The sequence below is a fragment of the Sander lucioperca genome, chromosome 21 (assembly GCF_008315115.2).
Source record: "Sander lucioperca isolate FBNREF2018 chromosome 21, SLUC_FBN_1.2, whole genome shotgun sequence".
Taxonomy (NCBI): domain Eukaryota; kingdom Metazoa; phylum Chordata; class Actinopteri; order Perciformes; family Percidae; genus Sander; species Sander lucioperca.
The window spans coordinates 16,131,324-16,146,892 of NC_050193.1; the positions used below are offsets into that span (position 1 = coordinate 16,131,324).

General features: G+C 39.4%; 1 protein-coding gene and 1 long non-coding RNA gene across 2 annotated transcripts in view; one reads left to right on the forward strand and one right to left on the reverse strand.

The window, feature by feature from the left end:
* LOC118494145 overlaps positions 1–4,207 on the forward strand; it is a 20,820-nt gene extending 16,613 nt beyond the window's left edge. The window contains exon 3 of the long non-coding RNA XR_004896223.1: positions 4,112–4,207. This is a non-coding gene — a long non-coding RNA (uncharacterized LOC118494145). The remainder of the gene's footprint in view (positions 1–4,111) is intronic.
* Positions 3,285–14,977, reverse strand: tmem150b (transmembrane protein 150B). Its single transcript, XM_031320725.2, has 6 exons — positions 14,582–14,977; positions 7,915–7,974; positions 7,710–7,777; positions 7,276–7,403; positions 6,969–7,146; positions 3,285–3,996 (listed from the first exon to the last, which is right to left on the reverse strand). The coding sequence occupies exons 1-6, from the start codon at positions 14,644–14,646 to the stop codon at positions 3,788–3,790; spliced, it is 708 nt and encodes a 235-aa protein (XP_031176585.1). The 5' UTR covers positions 14,647–14,977; the 3' UTR covers positions 3,285–3,787.
* Positions 14,978–15,569: the final 592 nt, after the last annotated feature.

Genomic DNA, 15,569 nt, shown 5'->3' on the forward strand with positions numbered 1-15,569 from the left:
CGTTATTCTCTATGATGACAATCTGTTCCTAAGTGCCACAGCTGGAGCCCCCCCACACACTCTGCTGCCTCCTCTGATAAGAGCAGACTCTCTTCATTGTCTAAGAACATAAATGTGACACACCAACACACCATCTGAGGGTCCCTGTCTGCACCAAACAGCCTAATTACATAATTATCCCTTGTGTGATTGTGCCTGTGCAGCTGAGACGAGGGAGGGTCTTTGTGTGGCCGGTGGAATGCGGTGCGCTTGGCATTTTTCAGCGAAAGGGCAGCTTTTTGGAAGCCGCTGCCAGAGGAGAGGAGAGGAGAGGAGAGAAGGGTGAGATCACGGCTACTGGTGCCCACTCTTCTTTTTTTTTTTCTTCTCTCTTTTCTGTCTTTATTACTCTCTCCATCTTTCTCTTGCCTGTCTCTGAGTCTCTATATCTGTCTCTAGATCTAGCTCTCTCACTTCTGGACAATTCCATCCTTCTTCTGACACCCCCCCTCACACACACACACCCCCACACCCCCCGTCTCTTCATCCCTCTCTCACCAACCATTCTCCCCAACACTTAGTCTATATCCACGATGTTCTACTTCCGGGATTGCTCCGTTGCCGCCGGAAATTCTGCCAGATGTCACTCTTTTCGTCCGGATGTCCGTTACCTTCCGCTTTCTTTGTGTTGGAATTTTAAACTTCGGTGGATTAATGAGTGACTATGGTTAACTGCTCCTCAGATCTCTGCAGGGTAAATCCAGACAGCTAGCTAGACTATCTGTCCAATCTGAGCTTTCTGTTGCACGACTAAAACAACTTTTGAACGTACACGTTCCACCAAAACAAGTTCCTTCCAGAGGCTATTTTGCAGCGGCACCGTTGCTCCTTCTGGTCACTCAGTGCCGGCCAAGACTATTGTGACTGGTTTAAAGAAATGCCAATAAACCAGCGCATGTTTTTTCTCCCATCCCGGAATGCTGTGTTGACTAGCCAGACCTTCCTCCGCAGCGCTGTGGAGGAAGGTCTAGCAATGCGAGACTACCCAACACTTAACTCCCCCGTCCCTCTCTTAAACCTTCGAGTTTGTCAGATCCAGCTGTCTTGCAGATGAAGTGGCCTTTTCGAGATGGAATGCACAGGATTTGGCTCCCCGATGATAAGAGCTGACGGACTGTTTTAGATAAGCTGAGCGGCGGTATCTGATAGTGAACTTGGAGGCGACTGCTCCGCTGCATGATAGGAAAGCATTGCTATTGTTTCTGGTGGAGAGCTGTTGCGGGGATAAGAGAGACTAGAGCGCGAGCAGGTGTTGGGAGAGATTACAGTATACTGTAGGTCTACAAAGCATGCACCTCTTTCTTGAATTAAAGTCAAAAGCAACAAGGCGGGCATCACTTAAACCATGTTCTCCTGCACTACAATAGAGGATCCAGACCTTTTTTCTGACATTTACATCAAGGGCCTCCCACTCTTTGCACCCCGCTACAGGTGATTTTATGAGCTGTATTACTTTATCAGACGCCTTTTATACTCACTAATGAAAACAGCAGGGCTAAGGGTATTTTGGCGCCAAGGCTTTCCCTCTGAATTCCTCAGTATGAGCTGCTGTATAATTTAAGAACATATTGTCATTTCAACAAAGCTAGCCAAGATAGAATGCACTTTCAAACAAAATATTCACACCATCTGAGGTGCTGCGTCAGATCCTTGGCATTGAACGTTTAAATATGCAAGGTACGACTAACCAAGTTCTCTCAGCTTTTATCCCAGTGCACGTCTGCATTGTGGAGTAAATGCAGGCGTCACAAGAGCGAACTGAAGTTCGTGTTGCCAATCAGCTGCAGTAAACAAGTTGATCAGAGACCCGAGACTGCATTGTTTAACCACAAGTGTAAAATCTGCATGCTGTCTGCAGCAGAAACACTGGTTACCAACAGCACTTGAGAAATTCCCATAGAATTCCGAGCTGTCCGTCTGATCCCTGTGCCTGCTCGTCAAAGCCCCCCTCTGGTGATCACACAGCATGGAGTATGTGAAAGAATGCTGCCGGGACATAGCAGGACACTGGGGGCCCAGTATTCCCAGCTCTAGCCTCCCTATATGCTCACAGTGATTTTATAATGACATTAATAAAAGACACAAACAAAAGTGAGAAATTTGATGATAAAGTATGACCAAAAACAGTGCCAACAGACCCTCTAGACAATACGTTTAAATAAACAGAGAAGTTGGATGAGAGAAATAGTTTGAGTGCCGGAGCCAAGAGTAGGACCTCTCCCACTATCGCCATGGCTGTGAGAGCCCCACTGTCTTGCTCAATCTCTCAAATAGCCCTGACAAATTGTGCTGAATGTAAAACCTCTGTCTAAACTCGAGGCATCTTCCAAAAACATGGTGGCACGGCGCCAGAGCTGCATTTTCCCATCAGTGAAATGCTCATCAGCCAGCATCGCTCCGCAGCGCCACTGCTGGTCAGTGCACTTACTGCGGATGGGAAGGGCATCTCCAATGTGCAGATAAGATTTATTATTATGAACCAACATGCAATTTGATTAGGAGTACAGAGCTTTGATTAGTAACGTTTGCAAAGCCCTTCAAAATAAAAAAACTTGAATGTATCAAATTGTGTGTTCCTGTTCTGATTATGCTTTGTCAAGAAAAACGATGTTGTGCACATCCATGTAGCTGGTGCACTACAAAAAAAATGAATATTCAAATAAAGTGAAATAAAGCCTTCAGGCCAAATTGTTGGCCGAAACGTTGTGTGTGCCTTGTTTGCACATTTAAAAGTATTTTTCCGGAGCATCCAACTCACTTTATCTGATTATGCATTATGTCATAAGGTTTTTTTTCCTCTTGTTAACAAATCCTTTCCCTCCACCCTTCTTTTCTATTCCCCGTCTTCTATTGTATAACCCAGCTGACAGGTGGAGAGTGACAAAGAAAAAGGCCAAAAGACTTTTCCTGTCATTCACCGTCCATGCACTAATCCTCAGTTCACGTCACAATCTAAGGATGAAGACTATAGTGTATAGAATACAATGCTGAGAGAGTGATGTGATGGATCTGTGGATACATTGCTCATATATAGTTCTATTTAAAAGGCTATATTTGAATAGAAGGCACAGCACTGTGCAGAGTGAATGATAGTTGAATAGTGCCACCATGTGTTAGTTTACATGTATTTCTGTATAGGCCCAAGACAAATTTTATGAACTCATTTCAATTACATGCAGCTTCCACCATTTTTAAAGCTAAAATAATTAGTCAGTTAATCAGACACTATTGAATCATTTATTAAGCAATAATGCACAACCATCTCTTGTTCCTGCTTCTCAATTATGTTAAAGTTCTACTTCTTTTTTTTTTATTTAATGTGAGTAAACTCTTATCTTCCTGGATCTTGGGGTTGAACAAAACAATCCATTTGATGACATCCCCTAGGCTTTTTGAATACTATGATCGTTCATCAGTGTTCCGCACTAAAGCTAAAAACAAAGAGTCAGATTATCATTTTAAAGAAATAGAAAGACGTTCTTTACGGTGTTGATCATGGAATGGAAAGGCGACATAAAACGTTAAAGGTGGTAAATCTTACAAACACTTGAGACAAAGTATTAAATAAAATGTTCAAATAGGCTAAAATACAGCTTTTGTTAAAATATTTTAAATATACAGATATCAAATAAATGGGTTATTATTGCATCTAAATATAAGTTGATGTGTACATTATGAAACTAGTGCAGAAGCATTGTGACTACATTAAAAAGACAAAATGACAACTGTAGGTACAGTCCAAGTGTTTTCAGCTAAGTGCATTTGCGACATGATCATGGATTTCTGTTGAAGAGGAGCTGTAGTCATTTCTAATAGCTGATTCCCGTACAGTGAGCTGGCAGTTGATGTGTCTGAACTCAGTTGCAAAAAGGCTAAACAGGCCGAAGAACAACATGACCATGGCCCATTCACACACAGCAGCCCCAGAGTGAAAGCCTGTGATGCCGAGACTGGTCACTGAAGGAGGAGAGAGCGGTCAAGGAGAGCAACGATAAATAAATGCACGTCAAGGTAAATCAAATAGTCAAATTATTTCCCCTTGCAGGTTTGTTGACAAAATCTGCACATCTAGGGCTGGGCGATATGGAATAAATGAAATATCACGATATTCTTGAACAAATACCTCAATGTCAATATTGCGACAATGGTGTAAGGTTCACAACTGGTGCTTTAAAGGAACACGGCAACTTACTTTGTCTTATTCACCGTATCCCCCAGATACCCCCAACATTTTCCTGTTTACATGTTGTAATTTGTATAGTCACAGCGTGTACAAATAACAAGGTCACATGAGACACAGCCATCTTCTAACCGTATAGAAACTGGGAACTATATTCTCAGAAAGGCAAAGCTGCTACAGAGCACCTGAGAAGCTGTCGGTACACGATCCGTGCTGCCTGCACAATCCGTTCTGCGCATGCGCAAGATGATAATCCGTTTTATAAGTTAGCCGTTAGCTAAACTAACGTTAGCTTTCCAGTGGAGGCTAACGGCAGACCGCTACAACTACGACCGGAAGCGTGGAACAGATCGTGCAGTGTCATAAATCCTCGTACAACAGGATTATCATCGATCGATCCGTTCTGCGCATACGCAAGATGTTCGTGCATGCACGGAACGGATCGTGCAGGCAGCACGAATCGTGTGCCGACAGAAGCCCCGTGGTGAGGAGCAGAGAGTTTGCCTGGAGTTCTGTGAGCAAATCACTCCGCACAAGTAGCAGAAGTTGCAGTGCTTTGCCTCTCTGAGAATAGTTCCCAGTTTATATACGGTTAGAAGATGGCTGTGTCTCATGTGACCTTGTTATTTGTACACGCTGTGACTATACAAATCACCACATGTAAATAGGAAAATGTTGGCGTTATTTTGTCACTTATTGGGAGCAGTAGGCTAGATGGAGCCGGTTACCTCCAGGATCTGTGCTAAGCTAGGCTAGCGGTGGGTGCGTCAGACAGAGTTACGACACACACAGAGATGAGAAGGGTATGTATGGACTTATCTAACTCTGGGGGATACGGTGAATAAGACAAAGTCCCAATAAGTCAGCTTGTTCCTTTAACTAAATATTTTCACAGTTAGATTTTAGATTCATAATCTAACAAACAAAAGTGTGGATATAATGACTTAGTGGTTAAGAACAGCTAGAACAGTCTGGTAAGTTCAGACAGTTACACTTATCACTTAACTGTAATGCAGCCTTTGAAACCAGGAAAAGACAACACTTACCATATAACAACGATATTATATGATATTAGATCATGATATCGATATAATATTAATATAATATCGATATACTGCCCAGCCCTACTTGGGTGAGTGTTACTTTTGTGTGACCAATGAAATGTAGTAGTTTGTGTTTTTATTCTCAGCAACTTCTACATCTCTGTCTGCACTGTTATCCCAAATTAGTTGACTTTACTAGACATTTGCGTGGAAACCTGTTGCCTTAAACCATCTTAAGTTTTTACACAAGGTGAAACTTAACAGGTCAAGTTGTACTAACACAGAGCGGTAAGTTGATACGGTAGCGAAATCAAGTTTACATTAGAAGTCATTACTTAAAAATCATTAGTAAACTAAATTATTTTTTTCTGGAGTCATGTTGTCTAAAACAAGCATGTTAAATGAAAGCTTTAGTGCGGAACTTTTTGATATTAATAAACGTCCGTTTCATTCAAGCCATTGCCAAATGAGTTGATAGAAAGCTAATTAAGACTATCAGCTCCACACAACTCTCTCTGTATTTCTCAGTATGGCTATGTTCAGAAGATTGGCGCAGAAAAACAAGTGAATATAATAACCTCTTCTGAAGAGTCCATTACGGTTTTTTTAATCCTCTGTGTCCTCCTTGGCTACTAGCAACTGTGTCATTAAACTTGAAAAGAAACATGACAAATATAAAAGATTTGGCAACTAAGTGCTACTAAAGAAATGATTTGTTAATATAAATATTGTTTTTCCTTTATGACAGTATGGTTTTAAGAACATCATATTCAATACATACGTTCCTTAAAAAGGAAAGCAAAGAATACACTTACAAGCACTGACGTTTTCCAATGTATTGTACTGCATGGAAAGTTTCACTCAGGAGTCAGAGTTACTGATTTCCAGTAAGTGTAATAAGTTACAAAAGACTTTGCCACTGCCCAGAATTCATCAGTCTCCACCCAGGTCTAGGTAACACTAAATCAGCCATACAAAACTAAAACCCAGTTAACATACCCAAAACATTAACAGAACATTATTAAAATACACTTTAACTAGGACTGAAGGGCACAAGAGCACCTTGGCAGCCTCCAGGAGGTGAACTGGCATCTCTCCAGCTACCAGTCCGGACCAGCACTCTGGTTCCCAACCGAGATCCCTACGGACTGAGCTACTGCCAAAGACTTTAACACTTGACTACACGTGCATTTAGGGCTGGGCAATATTTCAATATTATATCAATAACGTGATATGAGACTAGATATCGTCTTAGATTTTAAAGAATTGTAATATCGTTACATGGTAAGTTTAGTCTTTTCCTGGTTTCAAAGGCTGCATTACAGTAAAGTGATGTCATTTTCTGAATTTACCAGACTGTTCTAGCTGTTCTATTATTTGCCTTTAACCACTTAGTCATTATATCCACATTATGATGGTTATTTATCTAAAATCTAAATGTGGAAGATATTTTGTGAAAGCACCAATTGTTAACCTTACAATATCGTTGCGGTATCGATATTGAGGTGTTTGGTCAAAAATATCGTGATATTTGATTTCCTCCATATCGCCCAGCCCTACGTGCATTCATTTTTAAATTGTGAAAAAAGACAACCCTTGTATTCCTAATAATTCCGTATATTCTTCACAAGGACACAAGTATCACTTAAGCTTGGATTTTCATATTTTACCGAATATGTCTTAATGCAAACTGATAGGAAGGATACTAAGGATGACCAGGATGGTGCAGAGGGTGCAGCAGGTGGCCCTGGCAGGAGTGACCCAGCATCGGTCCTGAGACGGCGGAGCTCTGTAGGTTAGAAACAGCTGGACCCAGAAGTAGGCCAGGCCAAGGTAGAAAGCCAGGTACGCTCCCAGTAGGTGAATACTCAACAAGACTGATTCCTAAATGGTAAAGGCAGATGGAGAAGGGATTTTAGTGAGCATAGAGTGATTATAATGTGTTAGATGAAAACAAATAGTTCTTTATTATTCTATTACTATGTATTTTGTTTTCTTTTTGTGGACTGTTACCTGGAAGTTGCCAAGAATGGAGAGTCCTACAGAGGAGATCAAACCCAAAACAATGCTGGCTGTGTTAGCCTTTCCGTGGTTACCATTGTCCCTAACGTGCTTGAAACGGATCAGCACAATCCACAGGGCTGAGACACACAGACAGAGAGAGAGAGACAAGGGCAGAAGAAGTCCAGAAGTTACTTAAAAAGTATTGATGAAAAGGAAAATTTAAAGAAAAACAGTGCCAACTTAAAATTGTACTGGTCTATATGTTTTTCATTAAAAACAATCAATTTTAAACATGTCAATACAAAATAAAATGTTCAAGATTTCAAAAGCAGACCGATTCATTTTGGAAGCAGGTCCACCAAGAATAGAACATGTGATAGACAGAACTTGAGTAAATAAGGACTCTTACTCTCCAAGAATGGCATAAATAGATCTGGCATTACCTAGAAAGGAGATGATGTTGCAGATCTGGGAGAAGAGACAGCTCTGAGGGGTGTAAGAGCCACACACACTAACGGGAGGATGAGAAAATATAAGCATTATCATTCAACATGAACTTATTGACATCCTGGTTTTGCTCAACATTTTGCTGCATCACTTTAACTACTTTATTTATTCTTCTTCATCTCTGAGTGCAGTCATACCAACCTGATGTAAGGGACTCCTTCTGTGAGGTTGACTGATCCATTTCTTACAGCTACAGCAAACCTAATGGGACAAAAACAACACTCAATGGTGTTTTAAGCCCCCAACGTCGACTTCAAGGCACCTAACCCTAACCATTGCTTAATCCTAGTGCCTTCCAGGCAGCGCTGCCTGGAAGACGACGTTGGGGGCTTAAAACACCAAACACCAAAAACAACCGTAATGTGTTGTAATGACTGAGAGCAGAAATATTCAGTGACGTGAGTGTTTAGGATAAACAACCCTTTGTCATATTTGTATTTTTATAAAAATATTGCAGGGAAAATCACTATGAACCCTACTCATGTTTTACATGAGGAGTACCAACTTCTGCCCTATGGGAGGCGCTTTAGGGTGCCAAGTTGCAGGAAAAACCAGTACAAGCACTCCTTTATCCCTCACTCCATAACATGCTCAACCAACTAAAAGTGAAGCAAAATGAATAGATTAATACCCCGCCCCTGTGTGTGTGTGTGTGTGTGTGTGTGTGTGAGTGTAAGTGTGTGTATGTGTACGTATATGTGTGTGTGTGTGTGTGTGTGTGTGTGTGCGACTGAAGGTGTGTCAGACGTTGTTGGGTGACCATACAGATGCTTGTTTTTATTGTTTGTGGGTTTTTTAATGTTACCTGTTGACTGAAAATGTTCTGTGTGAACACACAATAAAGTTTTATCTTATCTCTTATATTATTTTCTTAGACATATATAAACATATAACACCGTATGATTCGGTATCGGAACAGACTTTAAAGCAGAGAAAAAAAAAAGAAACCTGCTACTTTAAAACAATGTCAGGTATTAGACTATAGAAATATAATGTACATTTTATTGCAAATGATATCACTGTGAATTTGAATAAATATTAATGTTTTAAATTATTGCCCCCAAATTACAGTATTATTTAGTATATACGTGATATACCATGTAATCACCAAGTATAAGGGAGGATGACAAGAGGTTAGCAATAAGGGCTTTATTAGCTATTAACTAATGCTTATTACAAGGACCTTAATATAAAGCGTTTTTTACTTTCAGTATCATTCATTTTAAATGTATTATCGAGTTACAATACTAATGATAAATAACATGGTAAAACGTGTTTTTTAAATAAGTCAGTATGTGTGTTTTATGCGATTTACAGAAGAGTTTTCAATAAAGATCATAAAGATAAATAAAGATCAGTGTGGATCAGTTTGAGAAATGAGATCATTATGATGAAATAGCAAAACTCTACGGGGTGTCGTTTGTAAAGTATGTATTTTTTTTTCTTCTTTTTTGTGTGTTTTTTGCAATGCATCTCGGTTTCATAAGTATTCATATTATGTTTCTATGCAATGCCGAAATATAAATTTCTGAGTTGGAATGTTAAGGGTTGGGGAGTTCTGCTAAAAAGAGGAAAGTCTTGTTGCACCTTGAAGAAAATAAAATAGACATAGCTTATTTACAAGAGACTCACCTCATATCATCTGCTCATGATCATCTTAACTCTAGGTGGTTTGGGAAAGTATCATTCGTCATTTACATCTAATTCGAGAGGGGTTCTTATCTGTAAAAATTAGGGCTGTCAATCGATTAAAAAAAATTAATCTAATTAATTACATATTCTGTAATGAATTAATCGAAATGAATCGCATACATAATTAACGGTGCCTGAACCGATACTTTTTAAGAAAGTAAAAAAAGAAAAGAAAAAAAAAGGGTACTAAACAACAGTCGGTGACATTAAAGAACGGCATGTTTATTGCTAAGGCCGTATGGTCAAAATTAAATGATTTAATAATAATGTATAACAATAACTTATTTCACTAGTAAATTGCTGTTGAACAACAAAAACAACCACCAAGGACATTTACAATAACTTCAAATGCACCACGATACTGTAGTTTACCAGTTTCATTGAACGCACCGTCTGTGTTGTTTTTCCGAGGGCTAAAATACAGTCACACTTTACACCGTTTAGCGTTAGCTGTCAGCATTTTAACCGTTTTCAATCCAGCTACTAGCTAGCGGTAGGCTAACGTTAGCTGCTGTCGAGTATAGTGTTAACTAGCTAGCGGTAGGCTAACGTTAGCTGCTGTCGAGTATAGTGTGAACTAGCGTCACATGCAGGTGTTTGTGTTGCCGTCTGTTTCAGAGCATCAGAGAGAAGAGCAGACATATCAGTGGCACCAGATTTCGGTAGCCAGGGTTGACAGGAAGAAGATTTTTACAAGTAAATGTTCCAGTTAATGATCCAGGCAGCACATTCTCGTCTCCCTCCTTCATTTTACAGTCCAATGGAGGCTAGAACGGCTGGAATGGATTAATCCGCGTTATTTTTTTTTTAACGCATTATTTTTTCTCAGATTAATTAATCGAAATTAACGCGTTATTTTGACAGCCCTAATATAGCCACTAATAAATAAATAAATAAATAAATAAATATATATATATATATATATATATATATATATATATATATATATATATATATATATATATATATATATATATATATATATACCATTCTCCCTAGAAGAAGATAAATCGGACCCATGTGGTAGATATATATTTGATAAAGGTTTTTTGCCCATGAAGAAGTTATTCTATTGAATTCCTAAAGTCCTAATTATGATGATCCCAAATGTATTAATGATCTTTATATTATGTTACTCCAGTATGACATTGTACTGGACACAAATTTGGATAGAGCATCTCAAAATAAATATGCATTATCTAATATGTCAAGAGCTTTGGTAAATAATACACAAAATGTAGGACTCTATGGAGCATGGAGAACGCTTCACCCAGAGGAGAAAGCATTCTCTTTCTACTCCCATGTGCATGATTCATATTCACGATTAGATTTTTTATTTATCCCAGCTAATTATCTTTCGAAAATTATAAACTGCTCTTACTATGCTAGGATTCTTTCAGACCACTCTGCTTTGATTTGTGAAGTAGAATTTGGAAAGCTAGCATCAAATTTCAAGCCATGGAGATGTAATACCATGTTACTCTTAAAAGAGGAATTTACGTTTTATATGAATGCGTATTTAGAAACGTTCATTGAGGTTAGGCCTGTCCCGATAACAAATTTTGCTTGACGATAAATTGTCCCAGAAATTAAAAAAACTGCTCCAAACAGCTCTATTGTAGTCCAGCCTTTACTTCAGAGACAAACGTGGTCACTTTGTAACACACGTTATAATGCTCACCTAGCTGCTAGCATGGCACGCCCTCATACTCTGCTACTGACTGGCTAGTAGTCCTTACCTAGCTACTGCGCATGTGCGACTCCCAACTAAGATGTAACAGAAGTGAGATGTCTCACTCTGTAGCTAAAACAGAGAGCTCAACACACAGGGTGAAAAGAGGAGCTGCAGCAATATGCAGTACAACAAAAATATGGTGTTTTTTGAAAATATAAACCTATTCTGGTACAACCTCTAAATACAATGATCAACCTGAAAATGAGCATAATATGAGCTCTACTCTGTCTTACCCCCTGTACACATTTACTCATTCTTCCTCTCTCCCTCTCCCGTGTGCAGGAGGATCTCCCTGCCTGAGTCCTTCCTGACAGCTGACATCATCCTCAGCACTCTGCAGAACATCACAGAGGGTCTGGTGGTCTACCCTAAAGTCATCGAGAGACACATCCGCCATGAGCTGCCCTTCATGGCCACAGAGAACATCATTATGGCCATGGTGAAGGCCGGAGGAAACAGACAGGTACTAGTGAGGATTTTTGGTTTAAATAATTTAATAAATTGTGATTGTATTAGGGCTGCACAATTTACTGTTTTTTTATTTTTTATTTATTTTAATTTTTTTATCGCCATTGCGATAAACGATAATATTGTCGTTCTGAGATCATTTTCATCTAATATAATGATAATGGCATAATAATGCAGGGACACCTTTTCAAAGATCAATAAACTTTTATTTCTAAAGAATATTTAACACTGAACTGGAAGACATTTTAAATATCCACAATATGTCTTTGATCTCCTTTAGTATGTCGTCTTTCACGCTGTTGTACAGTTGTGGAATTGCCGTTTGTGACACGCATGTTCTCCCAGGTAATTCATACTGGCTGTCAAATGTTAGCAGCATTCCTCGAGTGTTTGTGCGATAGACTACAGACTCTTTACTACATTTAACAATTATTTATTAAACACTAAATATTAAATTAAATAATACATAATTAATAAATTATATCTATCGATATCTATGTGGCCACATGGCGAGTAAATGTTTTTATCAAAATAGTTCTGTTTTTCAGTCTTCATTTTGGCGAAGGTGCAGCTACTTTCTTCTGCTCCTCTGCTGTCTGCAGGTCGGAGCTTCGCGGGGGTGGGCCGACACCCACACACACCCACCCACACACACCCACACCCACCCACACCCACACCCACCCACAAATACTGGCGCACACACAAAAACTGGCACACACACCAGACGCCAGCCACCACGTCACTTCTGTTTACTGATAACTATTGTTTACCTCAGGCTAATTAATTAGCTAGTAAGTGGCAATTTTTGGCAGCCAGCCTTCCAAAAGAAAGCACAATGAAATTAAATAACCGATCATTAACCGTTGACCGACTAGCAGGTAACGGAGTCTCAGTTCACCATCTGGGAGCCTCTGACACACTTTCCGCACTCCGTGTCCGCGGACAGCTGTAGGCTTGTACCGGTTAATGTTCTGTGCATTGTCGGACACATGCTGCCACTTTCCTGAAACCGCTTGCGAGACTGACACAAGTCCACAGCGCCGTGTATGTCCGAGCCTGTCTCCACCTGCAGGTTGTCAACTGTGTGCTTTGGAATGAAAGGGAGAAAACAGGACGCAGAGTAACACGGCGGATATCGCTCATATACTTTTATTTTAATTTTTTGACGGTGCCTTAACTGCAAAGTGCTGTGGGAAACCCTGCTCCAACAACTAGCGTTTTCTCTGTCTCTCTCTCTCCGCCAGGAGTCCCGCCTCCACACAAAGACCATGCGACTGACAAGAGGGTTCACTCCTCGTTACGTTAAGGACCCGAGAGTGGTCATCCAGTCTCTTTGGTAGAGAGAGAGAGAGAGAGAGAGAGAGAGAGAGAGAGAGAGAGAGAGAGAGAGAGAGAGAGAGAGAGAGACGAGGAAAACAAACAAGCATGCAAATGGAATTATCGCGGCCAGAAAAATTATCAAGCTCATCTTGTTTTATCGTGCGATTAATTGATTTATTGACTATCGCTACAGGCCTAATTGAGGTACATCAAAATAGCTCAGAGTGTCCATTGATAATACGGGACACGCTTAAGGCCTTCATCATCATTGGAGTTCCTTCTTCCCATTTGTCTAGGTATTTTCAAATCAGGCATGTAGTCAACTTGGAGCACGGTTCTTTGCAAGAACCTGAACCATCAAAAATTGATTTTATAATGAACAATACTGAGAAAAATAAGGATAAACTTATCTCAAATATTTATAGTGTTCTTATTACAAGCTCAATGGTAAATACAGACTATTTAAGACAAAAGTGAACAAGATCTTCATATGGAAATACAGCAAGAAGGTTGGTATTTTATTTGCAGGAAAGTACATAAATGCTCTTATAATTTAAGGCATAACTTAGCACTATTTAAGATAATGCACAGGGTCATATACCCCAGAGAAATTAAATAAAATGAACAATGAGATATCATTCCTCTGCTGGCGATGTAAGAAATATAAAGGTAATTTTTTCATATGTGAACAACTTTAGTTATTTTGGAAATATGTTACCAAGTTGATCCCCTTTCACCTCGTTTATGTCTTTTGGGAACTAATATGTCTGACAAGTGGAATAAATATGAAAGTATGTACATAGATCTTGCTTTGATGGCAGCTTAAAATGGAAGGCTTCCAAGCCCCCAGCAATAGTCCACTGGTGGAATGAACTCTCAAACTACTTTGTTTTGGACAGAATTTATTATAATAGTAAAGATAGAACCTCCGACTTTTTGAAGATATGGCAGTCTCATAGAGAATTTGATTTTATACATTTTTACATTAATGTCAGGGATCACGACAAAAGTGATATCTGAGTGCATTTATTAGGTTGTTTGATTTGTAGGTTTTGTAGTTTTGTGTCCTTATTTAGTGTTTTATTTTATGTTTATGGCATTTCTTGTCTGTTGTGTCCTCGTGTGAAGGATCTGAAATATACATAATGAGATTTATGTTTGACATATCTTTACACTGTTTATGCAAAATAATAAAAAATATAATATAAAAAAAAACAACACATTTTCTTGTTTCCTCTCTCCTCCCATGATTTCCTCCATCTCTCCCGTGCCTCCTCTGCAAGTGGAGGAGCCGGCGATGCAATTTAAGGGAAGTGAGATGCACGTATGGTGTTCTCTTGTCTCGGTGTCAGATTGTTTGCTATAGTTCCTGGTTTCTATAGTTATCTCCCCAGTGATTTGTATTTCTATTGTTTTCTGAACTTTCTTTAGTTGCCAGCCTGTTTTTGTCTTTATGGACTCAGATTTTTGTTATTAAAGCTTAAATTAATTAATATAATATATATATATAATAATAAAAAAAATAATAATAATATAATTAATTAAAACTCTCTGAAAAAAAAGTGTCATAAAAGGAGAAAGCTAAATACTCACACAGTCCAAACGCCCACGGTGCCAAAGACCGCCAGGGAGATGGGGAGCAGTGCCCACAGCCACATGTTAGTCCAGCTGCTGCCTGAGTGAGGAGATATTTGTACTCACTGGTTGACATTCAGATCTCTAATAAATCTTAGTAGCTCATGCCATCTTTCCCATTACCGTAAGCACACTAACAGATGATGTGAGCTTGGACACTGCTGCACTCTGTCTCTGTCCTGATGTTTCACACGCAAGTCAACTTTGTGTCAGCAACGTGCTATCAATATCAGTGGTTGTGTATGTGGTTACTGGAAGGAAGGGTGTACTTTGAGGGGGTGGACAAAGCAAAAAAAAAAAGATTTGAAAAAGTTGAGATTTTAATTATCAAGTGGTCCACTACACTGTAAGGTACGGTAACATGAGATGGCCTGGACTTTGAGCGTGTTTTGGGGTTTCCAACTCTAACATGGGTTTCCTCTCCTCAACGGTTTACCTTTTCCTTTCCGTTTACTGAAAGCAAACCACAAAGTCTAAAAACTCTAAAAAAAAAAAGGTTCAGGAAGGTCCTAACGGTTTAAATAGTACCGGGTGAAACACATGCAATGTTAAGGACTTGGTGTCAAGGGACAGTCATCATAATAGTGAAGTAATAAAGTGGTGGATTAGAAATTCACTTCAAGTATCGGATCAGCATGTTGTTTTAATGACGAGGCAGGTTGTAAAACCCCGCAGCACAACATATGACCCTTGGTTCCTGTCAATAAAGATGATAGAAGAATTACTGACATAATTGAGAACGACATTGTAATAAATCAGTCTGTTTGAGTTATATTTCATTAAAGAAAGTGTATGATTTTGAGTAGAGATGCACCGATAGACCGGCCGGTGACCGGAATTGGCCGGTTTTCACGTGGTCGGCCATGACCGGCAGGTCAGTCTGACATATGCCGATTTCATGCCGGTCAATGCTACAATTCACTGACAACATAAGTTATACGAGTTA